Below are 26,096 nucleotides of genomic sequence, written 5' to 3'. Positions count from 1 at the left end.
TCTAGTAGCTAGTGTGGCGATGATCGGATACGCAATCCTCAATGGTATTCTAACGGTGAGTAGAGGGAATCCTACGGGTCCATTCTTAATCGATTCTTACGCCAAGAATGTTGTTCGCTATTCCTCAGCTCCCAAGTGAAGGAAACTACGGGAACTTTATCCAATACGATGACTCGAACGATTACGATGAGGATGATAATTGAACTGCTGTTTGCTGGCTGGCCACGATCAGTGACGATCGATGTGAACTGCAGGAAACCAAATTCACCAGTACAAGCAGACTGTGACGGACATTCGCTTTATTGGGAATTAATTAAACATTAATGTTATAGTAAATATAGTTCGGAACTAGCCCTGCATCCCTTCCTCTTCGGAGTCTTTCGTTGGTTTGTGAATAAATAGTTTACCGCGAACACTATGCGGATCGGTGTGCTTATGCCGTTCCTGCGGGAGGTTGATGAAATTGCTGCAGTGATCGCGAGTGCTTGAACGGGACACCGACTGTTGCCGAAAGAACCTCCTCAACGAACGACTCCGAGTTGTGGATCGTCGTTCCACCGAGCACGATCTTGTGTCCCTCCTGGTTGTACCGATGTACGGCCAACGACTCCTCGTACGTGGCTCCACCAACAATAAACACAATCACCTCCGAGGGTGGTCGCCGGTAGGGCACCTCGTTGCCCATAATCGGATACTGTGCATCGAGCGGTCGTCCCTTGATCACCTCTTCCAGCGTACCCTTCAGTACACACTCGTGCTGAACGTATACGTTCTCTACACCCTTCAGCTCCTTGATCAAGTTCCGCGTCAACTTGACCGCATCGGTGATCTTGACCGTATTGAACAGTTCCTGCCGGGCCACGGTACTAATGTACTCGAGCATCCGTGGCACGATGTGGGCTTTGCCGCTACGATCGGCCAATAGCTTCAACAGACCGGATGTGTCACAGTTCGCGTGCCTTTCGTATCGCATCGCATACAGCAGCACAAGCCGCAGTGCATTCCAGGGACTGGTCTTATCATCCGCCACTAACCGCTTCACCCGCTGGAGCTGTGTCGAATGATCAGCACGACAGGCGATCTCTTGTTCCAGCTCCGACACCTCAAACAGCTGCTGTCGCCCAACCTGCACCGAGAGCTCACTGATCAGCACCAGATGCTTTGTGACGGTACCGGACATCTTCCGGAACTGTGGATACGTCTCCACAAAGTTCTTCATATCGGCGATGCTCTCGATCTTGCGCTGATCGTTCGCCTTACGCTGAAACTCATCCATCAGCACCTTGATCGTGCTCGCGATCTCGCCAAAGTTGGCGTACAGATTTTTGGCATAAAACTCGTCCTGCTCGGTCGACAGGACGACCTCTTTCAGATCCTTCGGTACACCGTTCACACCGGATAGATCGACGCGCTGTTTGTTGATCGTGAGCAGCTCGTGCACCATCGCCTGGTACGTCCACTGGTTGAGCAACGGCGTAACCGGATCGTCCCGTCGATCCAGTATCAGTAGCAACGGTGGTGCTGCCCCATCTTCCGGTGGCCGAAAGCTAAACAGTGCCGTTTCCTTGTTGATCGTTTCGTGTACCTTCTTGGCAAGGGTTTGTGCGGCGGTCGAGCCCGCTCGGAAGCGTATAGCGGGACGGAACTTGAACGACAGCAACACACTGACCAGCCCTTGGGTGGCTCGCTCGAGTGCATCGGGTTTCCAGCTCAGTGCCTGCAGGCAGCTCGGAATGTGCAGCGAAAACAGGTTCGGATTGACGGGCAGATAGTCGGCATAGATCTCCCGGACCTCGCGGACCGATTCACTCTCGTCGCTTTCCGCCAGCTCTTTGATGTCCGTACGGGGAATGATGTTGCTAAAGTCTACGGTGGACAAGAAGGTCAGAACGATGTTACAAGTGGCCTTACTCTACTGCGGCACTTACTGATGTAGTAGGATCCAAATTTGGGGCTACGGAGTTCTCGCTGCAGAAGCATAATGTTGTCCCGAGTGGGGCGTATGAAAACGATGCACTTCAGGTATTTGAGGCGCTCCCGTGACCGTTCCACATCGATCCGTTCGAAGAGAAACACCTCCTTCATCAGCATCTCGGACTGAGCGAATGCCATCGAAACGACACTTATCTGGAAGGGGGAAGGAGATACGTTGTAACCGATGCAGCGCACCCGACCCAAGCCCTCGGTCACTTACAGTTTCACGGTCCATCAGCAGCATCTTCATGCCCGGTCCGGCATCTGTTATCATCTTATCCACGTACTGCTGGATTGCCCGGACTACGTTCATCGTGGCCTCCTATTCTTTTGTTCCGGTCCGGGGTCGAAAGCCACGTTACACACTGCTAAGAGCTCAAGATGCTGCTGCAAAATCGGCTAAAATCGCTTCCAGCTGTTGAGCAGAGGGCAATTATTGACTTTTTCCTCCCATCGTCCCACTTTTGGCCACTTTTATCAGCAAAATTCCGCAGCGGCGGTGGCGGTGATGAGCAGACAATCCTGAAGGGTGTGCCAGGTTTTTTTTGGTCTGGTTGATAACATGGAACTAATAATGTGAATTCCTAAATAAAATTGTAAAAATATAAAATTGCTCACAAACTACAAAATCAGCTGGGAAACACAAGAAATTCGCAGTATAATTTTAATAAATGAAAAGTCTTTTACTGTCCCGCACACCACTGTAACAGTGTTAGTCATTCCACAAGGGTTTCGCCGGGTTTATTTTTTCAGAACGTAAACAACGTGTTCCTCGAGTTTGTGCGTTTTCAGTTTTTCAGATTCTTCGTTCGCGCCCAGAAACACAGCAGGATGAGGAATCTTTACCGCCAATCGCAGTCCAAATTCTCCTGGGATGCCGGTACACCATTCGGCGCGTCAACGATCGACCAAGCGACGGGCTGCTGGTTGTACTTTAGCAACAGAGACGGCCTAAGCCGCCTGCGGATCGCCACGGATGATACACAACCGGAACCGGGAGACGATGGCGAGATGGAGATGGAGATCGGAGCGGGGGAACTACTGCTACCGGCCGACGCTGGCTTTCAGGACATCATCGCAATCGAGCATCTGGTGCTGAGCAATGAGTTGTGCTGTGCGTCATCGAGTGGCACCGTTTGGCGCTATCAGCTGGCGACCGGTGTCTCGGAGGAGGTCACCCACTGCCAGAACGGCATTCTGGCGATGGGCTGGAGCCCCGATCAGGAGGTGGTCGTGTTTGTCGATGGATCACTGAACGTCGTCACGATGATCGGCAGTGCGTACGAACCGATCGCGGAGGTACAGCTGAAAGACGACACATTCGGCGATCGACAGTTTATGAGCGTCGGCTGGGGCAAGAAGGAGACACAGTTTCACGGCTCGGAGGGTAAAGCGGCGGCCAAGAAGGCTCGGCACGAGGAAGAGGAAGAATGTGAGGCACATGGCGAGCAATCGGCCAAGATGGTCGATATCAGCTGGCGTGGTGATGGAGAGCTGTTTGCGGTTAACTTCCTGGCACCGTTCGGTTCCCGAGCGTTTAAAGTGTTCAACAAGGAGGGTGCCCTTCAGTTCACATCGGAACGGTGCACTGGCCTAGAGTCGATGCTTGCTTGGCGCCCGTCTGGGAATTGGATAGCCATACCACAGGTGCAGCAGCGTGGCGAAGTGTACACGATTGCACTGTTCGAAAAGAATGGTCTGCGCCATCGAGAGATACCACTCGCATTGAAACCACGCGATAACGAAGGCGCAGCCCAGATAGCGTGGAGTCCCGATTCTGACGTACTGGCCGTGGTTTGGGCGAGTGACAGTTTGGCCGGCACGTTCATCGATCTGTACGTGATGGGTAACTATCACTGGTACCTGAAACAATCGATACGGTACGAGGAGCGCGAAATCTTTGCCTTGCACTGGGATCAACGGTTCACGGCCGGCAAGACGCTCCACATCGTATCGGAGAGCGTCGGTGAGTCAGACGGTGAGCTGGAGTACGAACGGGTTCGCTTCGATTTCCGCATCGATCGCTCAGTAGGCGCAGGGGCGGACGATGAAGCGATGGTTGCTGTGATCGATGGGCGACGCTTGCTGTTGAGCAACTTTCGGCGTGCCGTCATACCACCGCCCATGTGCGGGTACACGGTGGAGCAGGAATATCCCATCAATGTGGCCGGATTCATACGCTCGCCTGGCCGTTGGGTGGCCAACGGGGAAGAGATAAGCTGCAATGCGTTCTTCACTGTTGATGCCCGCAAAGAGGTTACAGTGTACGATGTGGTCTTCGATGAGGCACCGCCTGGGGAGACGAAGCGATCGGTTCTGCGTGGAGTTCGTGTTCTACTGAAGATTGACGCCATTCCGTATCCCTACGATTATACGCGACTGCACTGGCTGTGGTTGAATCCCGACCATATGCTGCTCAGTGATGGCTGGAACTGTTCCGTGTTGTACCTCGATCCAACTGGCGGAAGAATGAAGCTGAACGAGGAGGAAATCGAACACAACATGAGTTTGCTGAAAGACATATCGATCGGTGTGGACCAGCTAAAGCATCGTGATATCATCTGCATAGAGGCTTCATCTCCTGAAACGGTGCTGGTTGAGCTGGCCGATGGTAGCTTGATAGAAATAGGCCACTTCCCTGTCGGTACTGGCAACTACAAGAAACAGCTTGTACCGCGGCCACTGGCAACGCTTCCTGAACCCTGCGAACAACTGCTTGCCGTTCCCTCGAATGCCACCGGAACGCCTTGCGTTTATGCGTTCACACCGAAACGGCGCAATCTGTACCGGAATGGGAAACTGCTGGCACCGGAAGTGACTTCCGCCTTACTGACTAATTCCTATCTTCTTTTCACCACCATTTCGGAGCTCAAGTTTGTGCCATTGGCGGGTACCGGTGAGACGATCGTCGGTGATCGACGTGTTGAGCGAGGCTCGAAGTTAGTTACCGTCGTACCGGGTGCTTCGCGAACGATTTTTCAACTACCGCGAGGCAATCTGGAGGCCATCAATCCGCGTGTCCTTTCGCTGTGTCTCATCGCGCAGCACCTAGAAGCACTCGAGTACCATCCGGCGTTCGACATCATGCGCAAGGAGCGCATCAATCTGAACCTTCTCGTCGATCACGATCCGGCTCGGTTTATGGCGCATCTCGGTTCACACTTTTTACCGCAGATTACGAACGTAAATTGGCTCAATCTGTTCATCAGTGATCTGGCTGCGCAAGATGTTTGCCGTACGATGTACGGTAGCAACTATCCGGATCGTTGCCAGACACAGGAAGCCACTCCTGGCATGCCCGAGGGATACACACTCGAGCAGAAGGTACCGTTCATCTGTAGTCGGCTGCTGGAAGCGATGGATGCAAATCCCGCGGTCCATACTCAACCTAAGATCACCTGTTTCGTGAAGCAAGGTCAGCTGGAGCAAGCGTTGGCTCTCATTTGGACGCTAAAGCACGAGCGCAGGCTGGACGAGGCAGCTGATGAAGCACTGCGCTATCTGCTGTATCTTGTCGCGGTGAACGTACTGTACGATGTAGCCCTCGGCATGTATGATTTCGGACTCGTCCTGTTTGTCGCAACGAAATCCCAGAAAGATCCCAAAGAGTATCTTCCCTTCTTGAACGAACTAAAGCGAATGGAGGAAGACTATCGAAAGTATCGGATTGATTGCCATTTGAAGCGTTACGACCGAGCGCTACCACATATCGCACGGTACGAGTCGGATGATGCTCGGTTTGAGGAAGCCCTGACCCTCATCGTCGCACACAATCTCTACTCGATCGCACTGGAGTGCTATCGGGATCGGAACGAGCGGTACTATCGAACGATTTGTGAACGTTATGCCGATCATTTGCGAAAGACAGGTAAACAAGCGGATGCCAGTCTGATGTACGAGCGGGCGAACAACGTACAGCAAGCGATCGCATCCGCTCGCCATGCTCTCGATTGGCGTCGCTGCATCCGTCTTTCTGCCCGTCAGGCACCGGAGGACGTGGCAAGGATTCTGCGATCACTCATACCGGCCCTGCTGGAGGCGGGTGAGTTCGAGGGAGCGGCCACTGTCGCAAAGGAACAGCTACGGGACGACCGGCTAGCGGTGGAGTGTTTGCTGAAGGATCATCGCTACGAACAGGCGCTGCAGTTGATCGGAGGTGCAGGCGGTGAACAGGAGCAAGCGTTGCAGGAAATGATTCGTAGTGGTTTGCGAGAGCATCTGAAGACGTTTGCTGCGTCGCTGGTCGCGAAGAAGGAACTGTTTTTACGACACAAAAATCGGCTTGCCGTCGTGCGGGAAGAGCGAGCGAAGGCTGCACAGCGAATGGCAGAAGGTGCGGACGATGGTGATGTCGATATGGATTGCGGTGATTGCGATCTGTTTTCCGATAGCTCCACGATTGCCTCGTCACGCCATACCGGGAGCTCTGGACGATCGAAGTAAGTACACGGACATGTGACACCGCACGGTTCGATCTCGTTTGTAATTATCTGTCTGTCTCTTCTCCACAGTAAATCCCATCGTTCAGCAAAGAATCGTCGTAAGCACGAGCGTAAGCTGCTTAACCTGAAGGAGGGCAATCAGTACGAAGACATCGCCTTGGTAGACGCACTCTACACGCTGGTACACCGGGTGTGTAGCGTCGATCGTCAGCGATACGTGAGAAGCACGTGTCAGGTGGCGATTGAGCTGAACTACGACGCCGAAGCACGCCTCGTGCAGCGAGAGTATGATGCTCTGTTTCAGCTGATGCGCTACTCACTCGATGCCATCTGGATACCGGAGATGATTGTCCCGGGGTTGCCACCGGACCATGGACAGCAGGAGAATGCCGTTGAACCCGCGCAGCCCAATGCGATCCTTTCTCCGGCCGATCTTGTCCAGTCACAAAATGCACAGCGATACGCGTTGATCAGTAAGTAGCAAATGGCTGTACGCTGGTTTGCCCAGGATGGATTTTAATACTGTTTTTTTTTCTTCTGTAGAGCCTCATCAACGCTTCAAACCGGATATACAGACAATCTCGTGGCAGTGGGACATCCTGAAATAGGACGCTGTTCGAAGAAGGGGAACCACGAAAGTTGGTGTAAATTCTTTCATTATTGATTTGTATTCACGTTATCGGCCTGTTATCGGTAATAAAACATATGAAATAAGCACGAAAAACTCCATGGCTTTGCCTCTAAATTTATTTATCATGATTGAACTAATTCGGCAATAATAAGGCATTTTGTTTTTAGCCTAAAAAAATGCTTTAAAATTCAATTTCTTCCTCGAAACTCCCTCCTATAGCCTACTATGCTCAGTGCGATCATTTGCATCATGTCGCTTCGCGTGTTTGCAATGCTGTTCTATTACTCACGAAGCCTACCCTCACATTACCGGATTATGATGATCATTATGTGACGTGCATGGCAAATTGCATTCCTCCAAAAAACCATTTCACTGACCGACCGCCTTTTCCCCTCGACTCCCACACGCCCGCTCTGGTTCGGCAACGTGCAGCAACTCCAATTCATCCAATTTTCCGATTACATCAATTCCATCATAGACTCGGTGCCTGCGAGGGGGTGCCAGGTATTGTTTCTCCGGGCGGGCCACTAATAAGAACCAAGTGTCCACGGAATGCGGATGGAAGCGCGGGCGTCCACGATGGCGTCATGGTTGGCATGTTTGTTCTCTTCTTCTCCGTGGTCTCAATTTGGTCAGCAGTGGCCAGTTGTCTTATATCACGTACCTCGCCGGTGGTGTGCATCACGCACCTCACCAGCACCACCACCGGGCATCGAAAGTAGATCAAAGATTTGCCCGAAATTCATGTACCACTCGTGTGGCCAAAAGCAATCAGCACATAACGTGGCAGTAGCTACCGGGGGCTGGTGTTCGCCATGGGAAAATTCGTTCGGTAGCCTGGCAGAGCTAATGACCGAAATGGCTTCTTCAATTTTCAGCCAACCAAGACCAGGTTGTTTCGTCCTCATGGAGTTGTATCGTAATAAGAATGAAAGGGAGGAGGGATAGGAGGTGTTTGTGGTTGTTTTTTCCGATGCTTTTCGTTTTGTGAAATAATAAAGTCATGTTTCGCAACGCACACGTGTGGTCAATTTGTTTAGCATAATTGATGGGCGCATCGGTTGCGAGGTGTCGATGCCCAGATGCAGATGCCATTGGCGTTAAAGGGTGTGGTTTTGAATGCGTAAGAAATGCAGATGGATTATTCAATGGAGCAATCGTTATTCATTCTTCTGCTAGGTTTGGCTGCAATTTTTTGTAATTTTTTTGTTGTTCCATTTCATTCGTCCTCCACCGGCACGTGGTTTCGCAAAATGCGCCAGGGACTTGGATGGCTGCCCTCCTCCATTGTTCCAGACAGAGTCACTGCGCACGCTAATCACATAGGAAATGATCATCATCGTGCTCAAGTGATCGTTTCAAATCTTCAGCATAAATTAGTGAACCCCCCGCCGGGCCGAGTTTACCTTCAAGCAACCCTCGCGCAACCACCAACCCGTGCCAGGTGAGCGAACGTTTCCGCCATTTTCATAGACCATCATCATCATCGTCCGATCGGGCGGTTTGACATTGAATTGTCTTAGCAGGCTGCTGATTGCTAAGCGCGCCGACTCTGACTTCCTTCGCCCGTAGCAGGGCCACCAGCTGCGTAGTTTTCCACGCAGCATCGATTCTGATGCGCCGGGGGGCGATGAATCAAGGAAGGTGGCTAGCAGCTCGGTAATTAGAAGAGTTTGTTTGTTTTTAAACAATGACTCGACAGATCGTTTACATGGCCATTAAGTTATTAATGCGTGCAATGACGGAGTTTAAATCGTTTAATTCGTGTATTGCGTGTCTTAAAATTAAAGTTGTATTATAAAACTAAACAAGACTGTTTACAGGTTCTGAATTTAATCAAAAAGAACCTCTCTTCCCATACCGGGAATCGAACCCGGGCCTTCCGGGTGAGAGCCGGATATCCTAACCACTAGACAATATGGGACTTGGTCCATGAAAAACACGAATGATTTTTGACGCTGCTTCTCAGAATATTTCCACGATCGTTTTCCCATTTCACTGAGTCCGATTGGGACCTTCTCACTCCCTGCGCTGAACAAACACTCGCAGCTGGGTGGGAAAGCGCTAGAAATTGTTTGTGCTCACCGGTGTGCATCCGTTCAGATCGGGATGGAGATCCAACGGGGGGAGACGAGTGGCCAAGGTAAAGGCATGCGCGAAAATTTCCCCCAAAGCACGGGCATCATCGTGCACACATTATGCGTTACGCGATCGCCGGCACCGTTCGGCGAGAAGTGGAAGTGAAACGAATGCCCGGCCGGGACAGGCGTGGTGGTGGGTTGTGCACAAGAAGAAAAAAACCAAATAGGGAGGAAAATCTCTATTTGTTCGGCGCAGCATCATTGCAGTGGTAACGCGCCACTACGCGCGCGCGCGCGCGCGCACCGGCGGGCGTATGTAAATTTGGCATGCTTTCATCTACAAACTGCAGGGCTACGGCTACGAGCAGCAGCATCCCCCGAAGTGGGTGCAAATTACGTTCGGATTGATCATCAATCCATGCACCAGAGATGGGGGCTCGCTCGCGCATCAATTTGCAAAAGCTGAGCAGCGTTGGGGGCGTGTTGCGTTGCTGTTTTCGTTGTCTATCCTTACGGTCGTGCGCAGATGAGGGTGTTTTAAGGTTCATGTTTGCGCACATCGCACATTCCAACATGCGACGGAAGGTGGGATGCCGGTTATCATAAAGGGTGGACGAGGGTATTGGCAGCAGAATGGCCATCTGATTGAAATTGTGCAAGACAATCTTTCGGTGCAATCTTTAACCCCGTTGCATCGAAGCGCATCTTCTGTCTGCTGATGATGATAATGATGATGCACAGTGTGATGTTCACCGCAACGCAAAATGGACGCTATTTTTAGGGGGTGCGCTCTCAATATTGATGCTCTTAAGTAATCAATAGGTTTTTATGGTTTTCCCAGCCTCGAGATTAGCCAATCAATGGCGTGGTGTGGCGTGGCGGGGGCAGAAAACGTTGATTGAATCTGATTGGCACTCAAATTTCCCATCCGCTCGGCTCCTCGCTTTTGGACGATACCCGCTCGTCGATGCGAATGTTTATGACGTTTATTATGGTCCGATAAAGCGCTGCTAATGGGCCACTGATTGTATGAGCTAAATTCACACTAAAAATTAACGGCAGTTGTTTTTTTAATGTTGCCGCAGATTTAGCGCAGCATCGCCTGCTGTGCGATATGCTCCCCGAGCCGCGGTTTTGGGCCGGGCCGGATGGATGGAGAGGGGCGCAACAAGATGTTGCGAAAATTTGTGGCAAATTTCCTTCGATTCGCACACACACTAGCGCACACATCCGATTGAAGGCTCACCCGGAACCAAATTAATTGAACAAAATGTGCCGACCATTGGAGGGTTGGCTTTCGAGAAACTATAGGCAACATGCAAGGTGAGTTCGCTTCGTCGCTGCGCTGCTGGATATTTTAAGAACAAACGCTCGCAGCGATCGATCGCAGTTGAGGAAAACATCATTTTTACTGGGTTATCATTTCCGCTAGTTCGTGTCCTTGGAATCGCCCTGGAATACACGCAATCTCCTGCTGCGAATCGCGGGATCGCTACAACATTTTGCCACACTTTCCCATTTCCCCCGCAGCGCTACTATATCGCGTGCTAATGCCAGTGATGCTGATGCTGCTGCTGCTGATCTGGTAGCATTTCTCCCCTTTCCTCCCTCTCCTTCCTTCTGTTGGTGTGTTTTGGCTCGCACTAGAAAGCGTCGAGCGATCGATCGAACGAGATCGCGATTTCGTGTGGCCGATAGTGGTGTGCAAAAATTTTATGCAAAGAGAAATGGCGTCCAAGCGAGATCCAGCCGAGGCTACTGGAACAACACATTCGCAAACACTTCCGGCCGCTTTTCCGTTCGATGCGCTGCGCTTGTACGTTGTCTATTGGTGCAGACCACAAGCTGTGATCTTTAGAGATGTGTGCGAAACACTCGCATCTGCTCTTTAGCGATTTAATTATCACAAACTGGCGGATCGGTTAGGTATTTGCTTTTAATTCAATTTATCAGAATTCGTACAGACCGGTCAAAGAATTTCCACAATTTCTCGACCACCTTCAGCCTCAATAGAAATTCCCCAGATGGATGCCTTTTCACCGTGCAGCATCTGCAACCACCTTCCAGCTCATCTGCAGCCAGCCAGGCAGCCAGCCAGCCAGCCAGCGTACCTATCTATTTGCTTTCCTTCGATAAGTGCTTTTTCGGCAGCTATTTCGAAGGCAGTCATTTTTTCTCTCTGCGTTGCTGTTTGGTTGGCTTTATCAAACCCTCCACGGCTCCAGCACGGATTCTGTAGCCGAAATGGTATGCTGCTGCTGCCGCTGGTGCTGGTTGTGGTTGTGGCCGTGGGGCTGCGGACACCGTTGTACAGTTATAATTGCTCGTTGTTCCCGCGTGCGCCTTCACGCGTTATTAGCGGGTTGTTCGGCGGTGGTATTTAGGTGAACAATCGTTAATCTATCGGCGAGAAAGATCCACACCATCCGCGTGCCTTCCTCCCCCCGGGGGGAGAGGAAGAGCCGAACCGAAAGGCGCGATATGCCACGACGACGACGATGAGCGCTCCCAGATAACCGAACGGTACGGAACGGTAATTCAGTTTAAAGTCAAAACATGGCGCACACATACACCGTGAGAGGAGCATCTGAGGGGTCTGGTACGCACTGGAGATCGGCTACATCGAAAATCAAACAAAACAAAACCCGGAACCCCCGAAATCCGAACCTCGCTGGCGTGCTGGTGGTGGTGGTGGTGGTGGTGGTGATGGTGATGGTAACCCAATTTCCAGGGATTCCCGGCCGTGGAGTGGAAACACGCCGAAATGGGAGGAAAATGGATCTCCCCCCCCGGGCGACTGCTGCCGTTGTCCCATATTTTCCCATGGCCCCGATCGGTGTTTGCTCGAGATCGATCAACATGAAGACTCTTGCGTGCGAGCTTATCTCGAGGACGATCGAGCTGGGCGGAGGAGGTTGAAAGGTGTGAAAAGCATGCCCGGAGTGCGAAGTTCAAGCGATCCTCTCCAGTGCGTGCCGAAGGCGAACACTTTCTCCTACTCCACGCGGAGGCTTTTTTTGCGTCCTTTATCCTCATCGAGAGCCGCTGGAAGCGATTGATCTTCGGTGTGAGGTCAGGGTGAGGTGCCAGCGTCTCCAATTGCTCGTCTCGAATGCAATTTGTTGAATTGTGACAAGTAATTGATCGTTGGTTTTAATGGAGTCCTTTTTGGGATCTCATACAACACAGTTTAGGAGAAAACTCCATTTCGAAACATTAATTTTTTAAACTTTTACTTTTCCTCGAATTTTCTCCTAACATAGTGTATCCATAACTGGAGCTCGTTTTTGCTTCAAATAAAGTGCACTTTATTGGTCACTTTCTACTGTTCCGTTTCACTTGTTGTGTGTTCGCTGATAAGGGATGCACATTTTTAATATTTCCAGTTCCACTTGTCACATTTTCTCGCACCTTTTCAGCCCCCTTCTCGAAGTCAGACACATAATTGGCCTGCCGCCGCAGGATTTCCAAACCACCTCCAAGATTGTACCTTTTTTTTTTAGTTAAATAAAAACCCCGAATGAAATTTAGGAGAGAAAGAAAAACAGATCGCCTCCAAAAACGCATTCAACCACGGAAAGCGATTAATGAATTGTTTAAGCGGCTAATTGGATTTAGATAGATAGATCCGCCACATCGCATCGCGCAGAGGGATTGCATCGTGCTGCTGCTGCTGCGCGCTCGTGCATCGTGCTGCAATCCACACGGCCAAGGTAAAGAGAGAAGGACGGGGGAGACCCCCGATTGGCATGTCGAAAGTGCGATGTGGAAAGCTGTTTATGATGCTCGCAGCCGTTGGCAGGTATTGGCCTTTAAATGCCCGATTGCGGTGTGATATGATGCGGTGATGGTGATTTTCTAATGCCGGAATGAATTAATTTGCTTGACTGGCTTGAGGGCCATTGTGACAGATCAGGCCACTGTCCTTTGATGTCACTCTGGCGGTGCAATAGAGTTCGAAAAGATGAATTTACATAATAATGTGTTGGTGCGAGAACGCAGACCGCACTTGAGGTGCGAGAGAGATGTTTCCTCCGAAAATCAATTCCACAATCCGCTAGACCTACATTTGATTAGATGAGATACAGTTAACGCGGACGAAGGGGGTAAAGATGCTCGCTAATGCTCAATTGATAATGCTCCGCAGGCACCCCACCGTGGTCCTCCGGTTCCTTCTGAGTTTGGTTTTCGCACAAACTGCCGTGGCCGCCGTAAATTAAATAAAACATTAATGAATCCTCGAGCGTCGAGTATCGTGTTCGCATATGCAAACGCTGGCATATCTCCCGAGCCGTCCAGCGAGCGCCAGGAACCCTATTATTAATCATAATAACGGATATGCTCTCGCTCCCCTTCCCCTGGAGCGACTTCATGAAGCCCGTTTTTCGGGCTAAACAAATTGGCAAACGCCGATCGCCGAGTAGCCTGGCTGGCAAGCTGTCTGACCAGAAAACAATTGAGGTCTCGGAAAACAGCATGGTACCGGCGCGATCGGTGGACGCGGTCTCCATCGCACAATTGCGCACAGTTGGAGTACTCTAATGTTGCTTGACTTCTTTGGCCCCCCTGTGGCCGCTGCTTTAAAGTAGGTTCTGCGGCACATCTGCTCTTGGAAGGTCGTTCGTCGGCAAATTTCTCTTCTTAATTATCCCGAAAGAAAAGCTCCGTTCGCTCGGTGGGCTCGGTCGAACGATCGTGTGCAGGACGGCACGGCACGGCACGGTATGCCCTATAGCAAAGGTCCGGGCTGCCGAATGGCGAGATCGATCGTGGAGGAGACGAGGCCGGAGGAGGTCTCGGAGGTGTCCGGGATTTTTTTTGCGCCTTTCTCACGGAATCAACGCTGCCCTCCATTGGTCAATTACCGATTCGGGGTTGAAGCGTGGTTCAGATGTGTTCCTTAAAATGTCCTAAATGATTTCAAGAAATTAGAGAATTAAGTTCAATGAAAGGAATTTAACTTCACAATTTATTAATACATTATTTTAGTATATTTCGATTCAGCCATTTCTCATACGTATTTTCCCTGGTTCATCATTGCACAAAAGAAGAAGAAGGAGAAGAAGTAGTTATTATTGAATTATCGGGTCCAAATGCGATGTAAAAGAAGCAAAAGAGGCCTGTGAAATCGGCTGGTAGTCCGCTAATCGAAGGAGAGCACTTTATGCATCGAGATAGCTCGGTAGAAGTAGCAGCATCACGGATTAGCCTGACTGGACGTAAAAATTAGGCCTCTCCGTCGCTCAGCGCGTGCTTTATTAAAAAACTAACTCCATACATTAGATTAAGCTGCTATGTAATTCTCCACTTAGTACTGTTACATTAAACATTTAATTTGATTAACTCCAATAATCCGGACGCGCCTCTGCACTGAATTTGACTACCTGTGAGAGTGTTGCGATGGGAGGTTTCAAGGTGAAACACTTTCGAAAGTAACTCCTGCACCTGGACTGCAATCTCAATTACATGCAATATGTTTATTGTTTTGTTTGTGAAGTAGTTGCACAATTCCACCTCCCGAATCATGCACGTGAAACATGTGGGCGTCCAAATCCATCCGAAAAGCATCCAAAATCATTCCTCAATTATGCTGACCGTGGCCGGCGAATTGTGCCATCTGTGCTTCTGGATGAATCTCTCTCTGCGAGCATCTTAATTCGCGGGTCCGCCTCCCGTAGATTTGGCCTTTCTGTGACGCCAATTTCCAATTGTTTGTTTCAATCCGTCCGATCAGACTGCTCGCGTGTGTGCGGAGCGGAGTTTAGTGGTTCCCGTCCCACGTTTTCCGCTTAATGTACGTTCCGCAGGTGGTCAGGTTCCGTGGTGCCTTCGTGGGCCTTTAAATCATGTTCGCGATTTCTTCTGTCCGCACTTATCCCGCTTTGCCATCAGCGCTTTTTTTTTTACTGCCTTGTGCACTGGCCATACGTGGAACCGCTTTTCACTTGTAACGGTCCTTCGCGGGTCGAGGAAAAATCGAGAGCCTTCGGTAGAGTGCCAGGTCATGCTCAGCAGCACAACCTGTTGCATTAGGTTATTGTATTCTTCCCGAGAATTAAATGGAAAATGCTAATAACTCCACTAATTTAATAATGAGCTTCCGATCGTGTGTTCTATTGACGGATTAACCACACTCACGCGCCCAGCAATGCGGATCCGAGCCGGGGGCTATAATCTCTCGAAATCGAACAACACAAAATGCTTTCATCTAGCAGCTCACAACTCATGTGTCTCCCGGAACAACACCACGATCACCGCCACCATGAGGTCCGTTTTTTTGTTGCTGTTGCTGCTGTTTCTTGGCACCTTATCACGCGATCAAAGACGCGCCTCTCGCACCGCGCCACAGACCACGCGCGCCCATGAAGGAGATAAAATAGAGAAACGCCGCATTAGAAAAGGTGCGCACCGGGCCACACCGACCGCGGACGCCGGAAATAAATAGAGCGTTAAGGAATCGATCTTCAAATCGGATGTCGGATGTGTTCGCGAGAGGGAACAGCAAGAAACGATGATAAACCATAAATTGAGAGGCAGAATCATCCTCCGTAAAGGAAAACTCTCGCGCAGGCTGGACGGGTGCTTTCAGTTTTTCACTTGGAAAGCTTGACGGTGTCGGCTGCTGCTGTAGTACATGTCCATGCCGGTATGTCCTGCTCCGACAGGTGATAGCGCCCAGGCGGTGTAAATGGTTTTGTTTATTGTATTTTCCAATCCGTAGCGCAATCACGCGTTCACCAGCTGGTGAAGTCGTTCCGAGATGGTTGGGAGTTGTTCGTATAGTAACAACTTAATTGTTGAGTGTCAAACGAATAGTGATAGCAATAGAAACTAACGTTAGGAATAAACGCGATTCTTGTTGTAAATCTCTTTCAACTTCAAAGAGCAATAGATGGCGCAACCGGAACCTCATCCGAGATACTTTAATTCCCTTGAAATCACCAACGAAAACCAATAAAGTAGAAAGTGATCGATTTAAATTGCTAACTCAAAAGCTGCTCCAAAAGCTTTTAAAAGGTCGATCAGCCGGTTAGCTCCTCCCAAAAATACGACGCCACCGTGGTGGAATTTGGTTCTTGAATTGTAACATCGCGAGCACGCCACCCCCGGATCGCTGTGCAGGTTTAAACCTATTTATGATACTCCTATCCTACTGCAAAACATGATGCTCATCATCAACTTTAACTGGGCGTCGTCATCGTCGTCGTTGAGACAATTAAGGTTTACATCTTTACAGCGCCACATGCCCACCAGGTTTTCGGTGACGGGTGAGGGCGGCCAACCACGAACAACTTTTATGCCAGGCACGCTGTTCCGGGCCGTATGCGGACCACGGACAGATTCCGGACGATTGAGATCCGGGCCCGATTTTCACCGATTTATTAGAGCGGTGGTCCTACCGGGGTGGGGGACTCTCTCATACGACCTCACTCACGGCCATACGCGGCGTAGATTAACAATAATTATTTTTTTGTGAAAATTCGTACTTTTACTTACGTCATGAATGAAACATGTCGCTTGAGCGATGCGTTTTGCCCGACTCCTGATGCGCACGCCTCAACTCAACGAGCATTGCATTAACTTAACTTTTTGGGGCCATTCGTCTGTCTTGAAGTTTCTTCCTCTTCCTCCTGCTTCTCTTCAAAGAGCAATAGCAACAAAAAAAACGAACGCATTCGGAAAAGGCGAGCATTAGGGTTTGGGCTAAAATCTAAGGGGGTGGTGCTTTAATCGGGTCAGACCGGACGCTGATGCACATCACGCCCGTCCGTAGCCAGCGGGCCAGCGGGAGGCGGGAAAAGTGAAACGAATTTTCCCGGGCAGGGAAAGGCCTTTGGTACTCGGGTGCGGATGGGGATTCGATTTTGGAGTAACCAAAGCAAAACCATCATCGATTGAAAGTGGCCAGTGGCCAGCAGAGTGAACCAATCAAGTGTAATGGCTGGCTGGACACCGCGCGGGCAGAGGATTCTGTGGGAACCACTCCGAGGGCGCTGGAAGGGTGAAGAATGGTTGCTTAGGTTGTTCAGTTCAAGGGCTCTTAAAATAATCGATCGATCGATTGGCAATTTCTCTAGGTACTTGAACAGCAATTGGTGCCTTAAGTCGCCGAAGGTTTGAGTCTAGTAGCCATTTGCAGTTCTATAAGGTATATTTCTCAAAACCTGCTATTTCTTTATGGTCAGTGTCTTTAAACCAAATCAAATGTTCTTAATGACCACTAGATCTTTACAGATAACAGTCCTAGACACTCTCCAAAATTTCGCCGGTTTTGCAAAAGATTTAGGATTTTGATCTCTCAGCATCTCAAAACTAAAATCAATTACTCTATTCAATTACAATTCAATAATTCTATTTAGCAATTGGAATACTAGCACCTTTTATACTACTACTTCAACTTGATCCGAGAATCGGGTTGTGGATCTTCTTCAGGGAATAATAACCAAAGGGTCACAAGAGATTCTAAATTAAACGAACCCATGTCTTTCTGTGGTTGTAGCTGATCTTGTCGATGTTGAAATTGTATTCTAATTGTCCGTTAAATGCCCCTAAACATCAGAATAATATCTCCTTAATCCTCTTTCGACAAAAAAAAATTACTAACTCTAACCAGACCTAATCGATCATCCTCATAATTCTGTCCATTTTATCTTCGACTATTTAGTTCTAAGTATCCTCCCACTATTGCCGTTCTTTCCGATTCTTGACGATCCTCGCCAGTAGAAGGAACTTTCAAGCTGCCGGATGATCACCGTCCAATGAACACACCGCGCAGTTCACGCTCGCTCTCCTCCGACTCTTTATGCTCACGCACCTCGTTTCACTTCTCTTTTCAAACATCAGGCCCACCTGAATACCCCAAATGCAACCCTTGCTCATCGCCTGTATCAGCTTTCGAGAGCATCGGAGAGCAAGTTCATGCAAAGCACGGCCACGGTTTGCGCTCTCTCTGCTACTACTGCTCCGGCTATCTGCTACGAGCTGACGAGACGACAAGTTGCGATTCATTGAGAAAAGCCATTCACTCGCGCATACGCTTTCCAGCAAGACGGACGTACGTGGTACGTACGGATAAACGGAGGTCTCGACACAGCGGTCGATGTCGGGCGTTTGTGTGTTGTGGGAGTTATTCGAACGACTTTACCCGGAGTGGTCCGTTGCCTAGCACCCAGTGACACCAAGCGAAGGTCCAAACGAAACGAACGGATTCAGCAGGACTACCGCAGGATCTGTGTTGGGTTGTGATTTTTGTGAAAACTTTCCTTGGACTCAGTGAAAAGGTACTTTTTCCTGTGAAAAGTCCTGTGTAGTTTCTTCCCAAAGTTCAAATTGATGAAGTGCTTGGTCAAAGTGACTGTTGCGACCGGTCCGCTGCCTTGGAGTAAACGTTTTCAATCTCCCTTCGAAGCTGGAACCAAATCGAACACAAAAATCCGTGAATAATCCGTGCGCCAATCCGTGTGCCTCTGTGTATGTGTTTGAGAGTGGAAATTCCAAAATTCCCATCCAACAACCTTCCCCCCCCCCCCCCCCCCACAGGCCCAATCCCCAATGAAATAACGCGCCAGAGTGGAGGAGCATTTTTGTTTCGTCGCGTGCCCGCCGTTTGTTCGCGTTGTTGCGTATACACATCTCGAAGCTTCATGTGTGTGTTCCCGGATTGCCTTGCCCGCCCCCCTTTGGCATCTACGTCAACGATACGACAACGGCGAGGAGCCACACTCTGTGAGAGATTGTTGTGATGATGCGCTGATGCCGATCCGTTCGAACACCCTTTTCGATGACATTTGCCTGGTGGAGACGCAGAGTGACGAACAGAGCTTGAACACGTCCGCCTCTCGTTGCTGTGCGGCTGTGGTCTGTGGTCCCCCCCCCCCCCCCCTGGCCGGTGTGGGGGATGCCAGCTGTTTGTGGCGATGATTCATCGCGAAGTTGCTTTCATTTCGTTGCTGGTATAGCCTCGTCTCGTCGTGCCCATGTGACGATCAGTGCGTGAAATGAACAGAAAAAAAGTTGTATCTTTTGTACCATCACCCTTGCACGCACGCACACAGAGAGACACTGGAGGAGACGCGAAACTCAAGCTCAAGCGTGCGGTGGTGGCGGCCCATTGATCTTGATCGCCATCGAATTCGTGGACGAGGAATGTGACAACAGAAAACCTACCATCCGTTCGGTTGCAGTGTTGGTGTGGGTAGGAACGACGTTGTCAGCGCTGCTGAACCACTGTGTCTGTGTTTGTGCGCGTTGTAGTAGCGGGATATGATCGCGGAAAAGGTCGATCCTGCTGCTACTGCTGCTGCTGCGATCGATGTTTGAGTGAAGTCTCATAAGAATGATCGACGGACGGAGCTTTCGAACAACCCTTGGCCGCGAGTGTTGAGCAAGCTCCGTGCCCAACGCGTGACAACAATAAAAACGACGACGGCGACGACGACGATCGTTGTCATAAAACATATATCTTAGCGATCGCGTGCTTGCGCTTGTCGTGGTGTGTTCGAGAGACAGCGAGCGAGTGGCAAAACACTCCCCGGGGGGCGAGGGAACTGGTTGAGCTGTTTTGATCGCTCGACAAAACCTGCCAGAGGGAGGAAGAAGCACCGAAAACAACAGTTCGTGCTCAGTGCGTGAGCATCGTGCTCCGGTTTTTTTTGCTCTTCGATTTACCCTTTTTTGTTTAACCTCTTTTGTTTTGTGTCCTTTTTCCCCCGTGTGCTTTCCAGGGTTGGTGAAATGTGAAAAACTGAAAGTCGTGCTACAAGAGTTGAACAAGAGTTTTGTGTTAGAATCGCCCCCCCCCCCTAGAAGATCGCGCGAACTTTCGTACTGAAAACAAGCCTGCGGGTGAAAGTGAAGAAGTGCGCAGAGAGAAAGAGAATCCAAATCGAAAGACTTCAACGCCCGAGTACGGGATTACAGGAAACGAACCTCCGAGCTGCTACCACCTCCGATCGTTCGCCGGGTTCCTGCGCGGAGCTACGAACTCACGGTAAGGGCATTTTTGCGGCATAAAGAGGCGTCTCGGGCTCGCTGTGCAAACCATTAACTACCGAGCCGGAAGTGGCAAAACCCGGTTTATGATGCTTCTGCCTTGCTTGCCGTTTGCTTGCTAGCTCTTGTCCGGTCTGTAGAGATGTGTTGTCTGTTTTTGGGCTTCGTTTCGGTAGCTAAAAAAACGGTGATGACCGCCGATTGGCGAACATCGAACTCAGGAGAGAAGATGGTGGTTTGGATTTGGCTGGGATGAGCTACCCAGCGAGAAAGCCTTTCGAGAAAAGCCAATAAATCGTGCAGTACTTTATTGCACACCATACAGACACGTGCGGACACAGGACACAGGCGACCGATTGGGGTCACCTACGTTATGGGGAGGGAGGTATTGTAAAATTCAACAACCCACAAGCCGGCATAATTCGCCACGGATCACGGTGCTTTATTGCGGCAATACTGGCTGTCCAGAGTGAAACATTACAGAGTCACGCGGCATAAAACTAAACAGTCTCTGGTGTTTGATTTGCATATCGGGGGCTGATTGATCGCAAAACCACCTGTGGCTGCCGGGTAAACCATGGCAGAGATTTGATATCTGTGCAGACAAAGTTGTGAAAAGGCTGCATAAAACCGGATTGCTCTTTAGGGTTTATGAGCCAATCGTGGATTCCATAAATTGAAACAAACAAACGAGACAGTCTGGTCACTTTCCAGCGAGCTAGCTGGCATCATCCTTCCGGTTGATCGTGTTTTTCCTAAGAACAGACCATGAGCCACATTCGATGATTCACAAACGAACGTGCTCGCCGCGGTTGAAATTCTCGGTGAATGATGCGTTAAAGCGATCAGTCTTTTGAGAGAGCGATCGCTTCCCCTTTTTGGTGCGAACTTCCTGGAAGGATGAGCGTTACAGGTAGCGAAACAGGGATCGTTCTTTCGGTTTCGCATCAGATCCTGCTTCGAAATGATTCCCCTGCCAGGTAGCTTCTCACGCCCGGTGACCCTGAACGTCTGGGAATGTGTAAATAGCCATCATCAGTTTTAATAATGACGTCCGCAAGTTGCTTCAGTTCCCAATGCATGCAAACACGAGAGGATAACTGTGTGGCGCTGGTATGAATTAATGAATACACGTCATTATCCTTGGAATGGACGGAGAAGTTCTCCATTCGGGTCACGCCGCAGTCGCCAGTCGGCCAGTGAAGGTCTCTCCATTTCATTTCAGTCTGCGGTGCGGATCCTTGGCTTTGTGATGAACCACTTTATCCCCCCCCCCCTCCTGTTGCGCTCCGATGCACACGGTAGAGCCCTCGCATCAGCATCATCGTCTTGGACCGCGGCTGTTTGCGGTTCTTCTGTTTGTGGCTTCACCGGCTGAAGAGAGCGAAAGCGAAAGAAGTCTTCGCTGGAATTAATTCCAAACAAAACGTTCGCCAAAGCACCTTCTGCTGACAGCACCCGAGGCCCGGGGGGGTGAATTTCCGTAGATCCGCTAGTGGCGATGAGTCACTTTACGGTTGGATGCGTTTCAGCACGAGCGCTCAAAGTTCTCGAGCGACTTACGGAAGAAGCGGTACGGCAAACCGCAAACAATGCGCAGCGACGATGCGGATATCACGCCGGCGACGACGACAACGACGATTGCATGAGATAAACACGCGCGTGCTGGCGTGTTGCGATGGCATCGCCAAACGCTATTAACGCGTGTCACAAACCGATAACGATACGATAACTGCCGAGCGTTCTCGACCGCCCGTTTTTTTGTGTGCGACATTGCGGAAGTCCCAGAGAAGTACACTTCAACAAAGAGAGAGAAAAGAGGTGCGCTTCGTGCTTCTTTGGTTGCCGCCGGAAACAAGCAGCAAACAAGAATTGGCACTGGCCTGCCGGTAGTTGGGACCGCTCGTTAATGTTATCTGTGACGCATTCCACCGTCGCCTGCTGTGGCGGTGGCTGTAAATTGGCCAAAATTTGCTCAAGAATGCGGTGCCGCGTTCTTGGGAGACGCATTCGTCGCAGCAATCCGGTTGTCTGTTTGTTTGGACGCTTCCGCCCCTGCAGAAGCCAGACATGTATTCCGTCTGGTGGCGGCGGAATCTAGAAGTGGCGACACAAAAGAGAGATCACGAGCGGAAGTGTAGTTGAGTTGCGAGTGCCCGTCAACACTCCAGGGGGGCGATTGATGATTTATGATCGCAGGCGGTATATTCCCGAGGGGCGTATTAGCCTAGCGTCCGGTTTCTGATAAAGATGCACTGATTGAGTGGACGGATTAGGGCGTATTTGTTGCTTCAAATGGTTGGGAAATGTGAGTTAGTTGTTGGTCCGATGTTTGTGAAGAGCTCAACATTTTGGTGCTGGAATAGGTAGCGGTAACAATTGATTTTTTTTAGCTACTATATCATTTTATAATTATAATTTATAAATAACAACCTAAATTGTAGAATTGACAGAAGATCTAGTTTTAATTCATTTATGGACAGTATCGAACGTAAAATACTCATTCGATTGCTAAGTTGTTGAATTTGATCTTCAAAATGCATATGACAGTCGCCACGGCAACTGCCGTTGCCACTGGCCACTTGCAGCCCATAACTTTCTAACGCGCTCATCTTTATAACCATCCGCTGCATCAGCTACTGGATGTAATGCCATTAACAGTATGGCTCAAATGGATTCACATTTTTCATCAACGAAATGAACGATAATGACACATTTGATGTCTCTCTCTCTCTCTTTGTGTGTCTTCTACTGCTGTTTGGTTAGTGAAAAAATACTTTCCTTTCCATTTTCCCCTGGGAATAATAATAGGGAATGCCTACCGCGCCTCCTTTCCTTCCACCTCCATGCCTTTTCTCGATATATCTTGACGACCCTTTCTTCCTTCCATTTTGATGATCTTCAAACAAGCACCGGTTAGGGCCAGCCGCGTTGGCCAGATTGTATGTATCTGTAACCCTCTCGCGTAGTTAACTACGTGGTGAGAATAATTCCGGCCAAAAAAAAGCGAGTGGAGATGGAAATCTGCCAATTCCTGCCATAAAGTACATTCGGGTGGCACCACCATCTGGCCCGGGAACCCACGGATCCCGTTAGCGATGATTTGCGATTTCCTTTCCGCCGTTTGGGCTGTGGCTTTTCAATTTTCGGGTTTCGGGGTGCGGCCGGTGCCCAATTCCGGGACCACCGGGAACGCGGGAGAGTGTGCGGGAGTGCGCTCGGAACATTCCGTGGGTCTCGCCCCGGAAGACCCACATAACGTCCGGTGGCAAGGGCCTGTCGGTAATTGAAAGAGAAATTTGCATTTCCGCCCAGTTCGGGCGGCCGCCCAGTGGTTCCGGACTCGCACTCGACGGACTGGCACACTGTGGCCAAAAACAAAACACACTCTCCGTGACGCTGCTGGGCGCGCGCGCGCTCCAAGACAGACACTCGGCCAAACGCTACGGTCTACTGGAGTTCCACACGCCGCACCCGGCGGGACAATGGACAGAGCGGAGAATGGAGGCCACAGACCTCTTTAAGACCGGGCGGAACACCCACCGACCTGTTCGATCGATCACTTTCTCGGGGGTGTGGCGTTCGCTCAATTGTCACGATCGGAATCGGAATCGGAAGTAATTGAAAGTGGTCTGCGGACCGGGCTTTCTTGTGACAGACACAAACATACCGACACTCGCCCGTCGTGCTGGCATCTTGCTAGAGCGAGGTGGTGGTAATGGTGGACGAGGTGCTTTTTTTATTGTTTTCCAATGGACGCGGACACGGAACAATGGAACGCGGAAAGGGAGAGGACGTCGACGGTGTCTTCGTGGGGCTAACTGTTGGCACTGTCCCCATAGTCCAGCGCGTCCATTACCCAGTGGAGGGCCGGATAGAGGATGTCGAAGGTAATGATGTCGGTCGGCAGACAGACGGAACCGGGTGTCCACTGGTGGTTCGCCCGGGACACGGTAAACCCGAGCAACGCCCAGGTGCCCCGGTGCTTGAAGTAGAGTGCCGTACCACGGTCATTGCTCGGAAGGTTGAGATCTGCAAGCAAATCGAACGCAAACGCTACGCTGAGGATCGGTATCATGATATGTGTGTGTGCTGTGGGTCATTCCCGGGTGACTTACCTTTGATGGTGAACGAGATCGTAGTGCTGTTGATGGAACGCGCTTTCATGGCGAGTGTCGAGCCGGAGCAGAGCAAAAACTCATCCAACACTAACCGTACCGGTTCGTACCCTCCGAGGCGGTTCCGTTGGCTTTGATTAAGAATGTACATCTCGGCACCGTACAGGGTGGTCAGATCGAGTGCATTCACCAGACAGACCGGCATCGATTTCCACCGATTGTCCGTCGGAAGTAGCTCCTCCGAAGGGATCCCACTACCATCGCCCCACTCCAGCGCCAGCTCATCGATAAGCTTCGGTTCCGGTGGTACAACGAGCAGTTCGATCAACGCCAGATCCGACTCATCCTCGACCGTTACGTTGCGCACCTGGAACCGGTGCGAGTGTTCGTTATCCTGCTGGACCGACACGGCACCGACGTGTACGACGAGTTGATGGGCAGGCAGCAGTTCACCGTGTCCAACGGTCCCCGGTCGGGCACCACGGACTACACTGAGACAGTGGGCAGCGGCCAACACGAACCGATCACTGAGCAGTGCACCTTCGCAGATCCGGGACGGTGGATCGAGCCGCGAACCGGACCAATAGTAGATGAGCGTATGCCAGGGCCACTCGCCCGGTTCGATCGCCACACCCGGATAGATCGTTCCATTCTGCGCCTTCCGGATACCACAGGAAACTGTGCCACTGTTGGTTGCACTACGCACGGGAAGAAGGATCGCCAGTATTAGGGTCACCGAGCACCACAGCACCGTCGTTGGTCCACGAAATCGACGCGACCGTGCGTCGTGTGTGGACATCTTGGCGCAAGTAACCGCGCTCGACCGGTTCCCGGTAGGTTTTTATAGCCCCCCGAGGGGGGGATGTTAGGGATCCTCCGTGGCCTAAGCGCGCTCGATTGAGGATAATTCTATCCAATTTAGCGATGAGCGATGATCATTGTCACCCAGGCAGGAATGATCTTGCGGATGCTCTTCCTCGTAGGCGCAGAAGAGCAGACGATGTTGATCATGATCAGTGCGAGACGCACACCGGCAAACTACCCTCCGGGTCTTCTAAGCTCTCGTAGAACCTTCTCTCCGGGTCTGGCCATGAACAGAGAACAGGAAGTGATCCACGACACGGCACGATCAACACGAGACTTCTTCTTTTTGCACACAAATTTACGATTGCGCAAGTGGCAGAACGCTCGGGCAGGCGGGCGGGCCTAGAACGCGTCGCGGCCATTACAGCGAGCCGCCATTATCAGTGGCTGATGGTTGTGGCCTTCGCACAGAGTGCGCCCACGGAGAGACGCGGTTGCGCAAGTCCGCGTACGCGTTTTCGGGGAGCGATTTCGGTGGTGATCCAAGTTGGCATGCACGTGGTTTGCGGTGAAATGTTATAAAGTGAGGATCTCAGTAGCCTTTTTGTCGGTTTTGTAGAGTTGAGGGCATTGATGGATTTCTTAAAGTTATTTCCACGAATCTCTTCGCAAAATTTGAACTATTGGGAAAGAACAATTGCATCTAAATCTAATTTTCCCCTAGGAGCTAGCTGGTAAGTCATCTATACCTTTGAAGGAACTTCCAGTGAGTATTCTTCGTGCCATCGCACCGATTGCCAAATGTGAATGTAACCTCATAAATCCTACAATCGAAGGGCATCAGCAAGCGAGCGAGCGAACGGGTTGCTAACCTTTTCGGAAACACTTGGCATGACCTTCAGCACCGCTGAAACACCCTAGGCACCGACTGAGCATACCGAGTATTTGGTTAATCCATTTTTGTGTAACATCCTCCCTCAGCTCAGCTGGTGGCCGGCTCCCTCTTGCTCTGTGCTGTCAGTATCCGAAGCGTACCAGAGGTAGGTGCTGCAAC

At 50.6% G+C, this 26,096-nt stretch overlaps 5 protein-coding genes and 1 non-coding gene across 9 annotated transcripts in view; 3 read left to right on the top strand and 3 right to left on the bottom strand.

Moving 5' to 3' along the window:
- The window catches only part of LOC126571270 (metaxin-1 homolog), a 1,634-nt gene extending 1,275 nt beyond the window's left edge, over window positions 1-359 (top strand). The window contains exons 3-4 of the mRNA XM_050229635.1: window positions 1-55; window positions 129-359. The exon at window positions 1-55 is cut by the window's left edge and continues 479 nt beyond it. Coding sequence (XP_050085592.1) covers window positions 1-55; window positions 129-203 — 130 coding nt within the window. The 3' untranslated portion in view covers window positions 204-359. The remainder of the gene's footprint in view (window positions 56-128) is intronic.
- Window positions 1-26,096, top strand: part of LOC126571248 (mucin-5AC) — a 286,563-nt gene that overhangs the window by 233,881 nt on the left and 26,586 nt on the right. For 2 of the 4 annotated variants that reach the window (XM_050229607.1, XM_050229603.1), the window contains exons 1-2: window positions 18,212-18,409; window positions 19,853-20,118. The gene's annotated coding sequence lies outside the window, so the exon portion shown is untranslated. Of the gene's footprint in view, window positions 1-18,161; window positions 18,191-18,211; window positions 18,410-19,852; window positions 20,119-26,096 lie in introns of those variants that run through there. The other 2 variants (XM_050229604.1, XM_050229605.1) reach the window with 2 other exon arrangements.
- LOC126571260 (vacuolar protein sorting-associated protein 45) lies at window positions 278-2,438 on the bottom strand. The gene is made up of 3 exons (XM_050229626.1): window positions 2,195-2,438; window positions 1,929-2,127; window positions 278-1,866 (listed from the first exon to the last, which is right to left on the bottom strand). Exons 1-3 carry the CDS (start codon window positions 2,285-2,287, stop codon window positions 434-436), a joined length of 1,725 nt encoding a protein of 574 aa, XP_050085583.1. The 5' UTR covers window positions 2,288-2,438; the 3' UTR covers window positions 278-433.
- Window positions 2,736-7,129, top strand: LOC126571250 (elongator complex protein 1). Its single transcript, XM_050229608.1, has 3 exons — window positions 2,736-6,413; window positions 6,486-6,889; window positions 6,960-7,129. The coding sequence occupies exons 1-3, from the start codon at window positions 2,806-2,808 to the stop codon at window positions 7,022-7,024; spliced, it is 4,077 nt and encodes a 1,358-aa protein (XP_050085565.1). The 5' UTR covers window positions 2,736-2,805; the 3' UTR covers window positions 7,025-7,129.
- Trnae-cuc (transfer RNA glutamic acid (anticodon CUC)) lies at window positions 8,900-8,971 on the bottom strand. The gene has a single exon. It is a non-coding gene; the product is annotated as a tRNA-Glu (tRNA).
- Window positions 23,784-25,042, bottom strand: LOC126571263 (putative serine protease 29). The gene is made up of 2 exons (XM_050229629.1): window positions 24,239-25,042; window positions 23,784-24,152 (listed from the first exon to the last, which is right to left on the bottom strand). Exons 1-2 carry the CDS (start codon window positions 25,035-25,037, stop codon window positions 23,938-23,940), a joined length of 1,014 nt encoding a protein of 337 aa, XP_050085586.1. The 5' UTR covers window positions 25,038-25,042; the 3' UTR covers window positions 23,784-23,937.

Source organism: Anopheles aquasalis, chromosome 2 (assembly GCF_943734665.1).
Source record: "Anopheles aquasalis chromosome 2, idAnoAquaMG_Q_19, whole genome shotgun sequence".
Taxonomy (NCBI): Eukaryota; Metazoa; Arthropoda; class Insecta; order Diptera; family Culicidae; genus Anopheles; species Anopheles aquasalis.
This window is presented reverse-complemented; position numbering and strand designations above follow the sequence as displayed.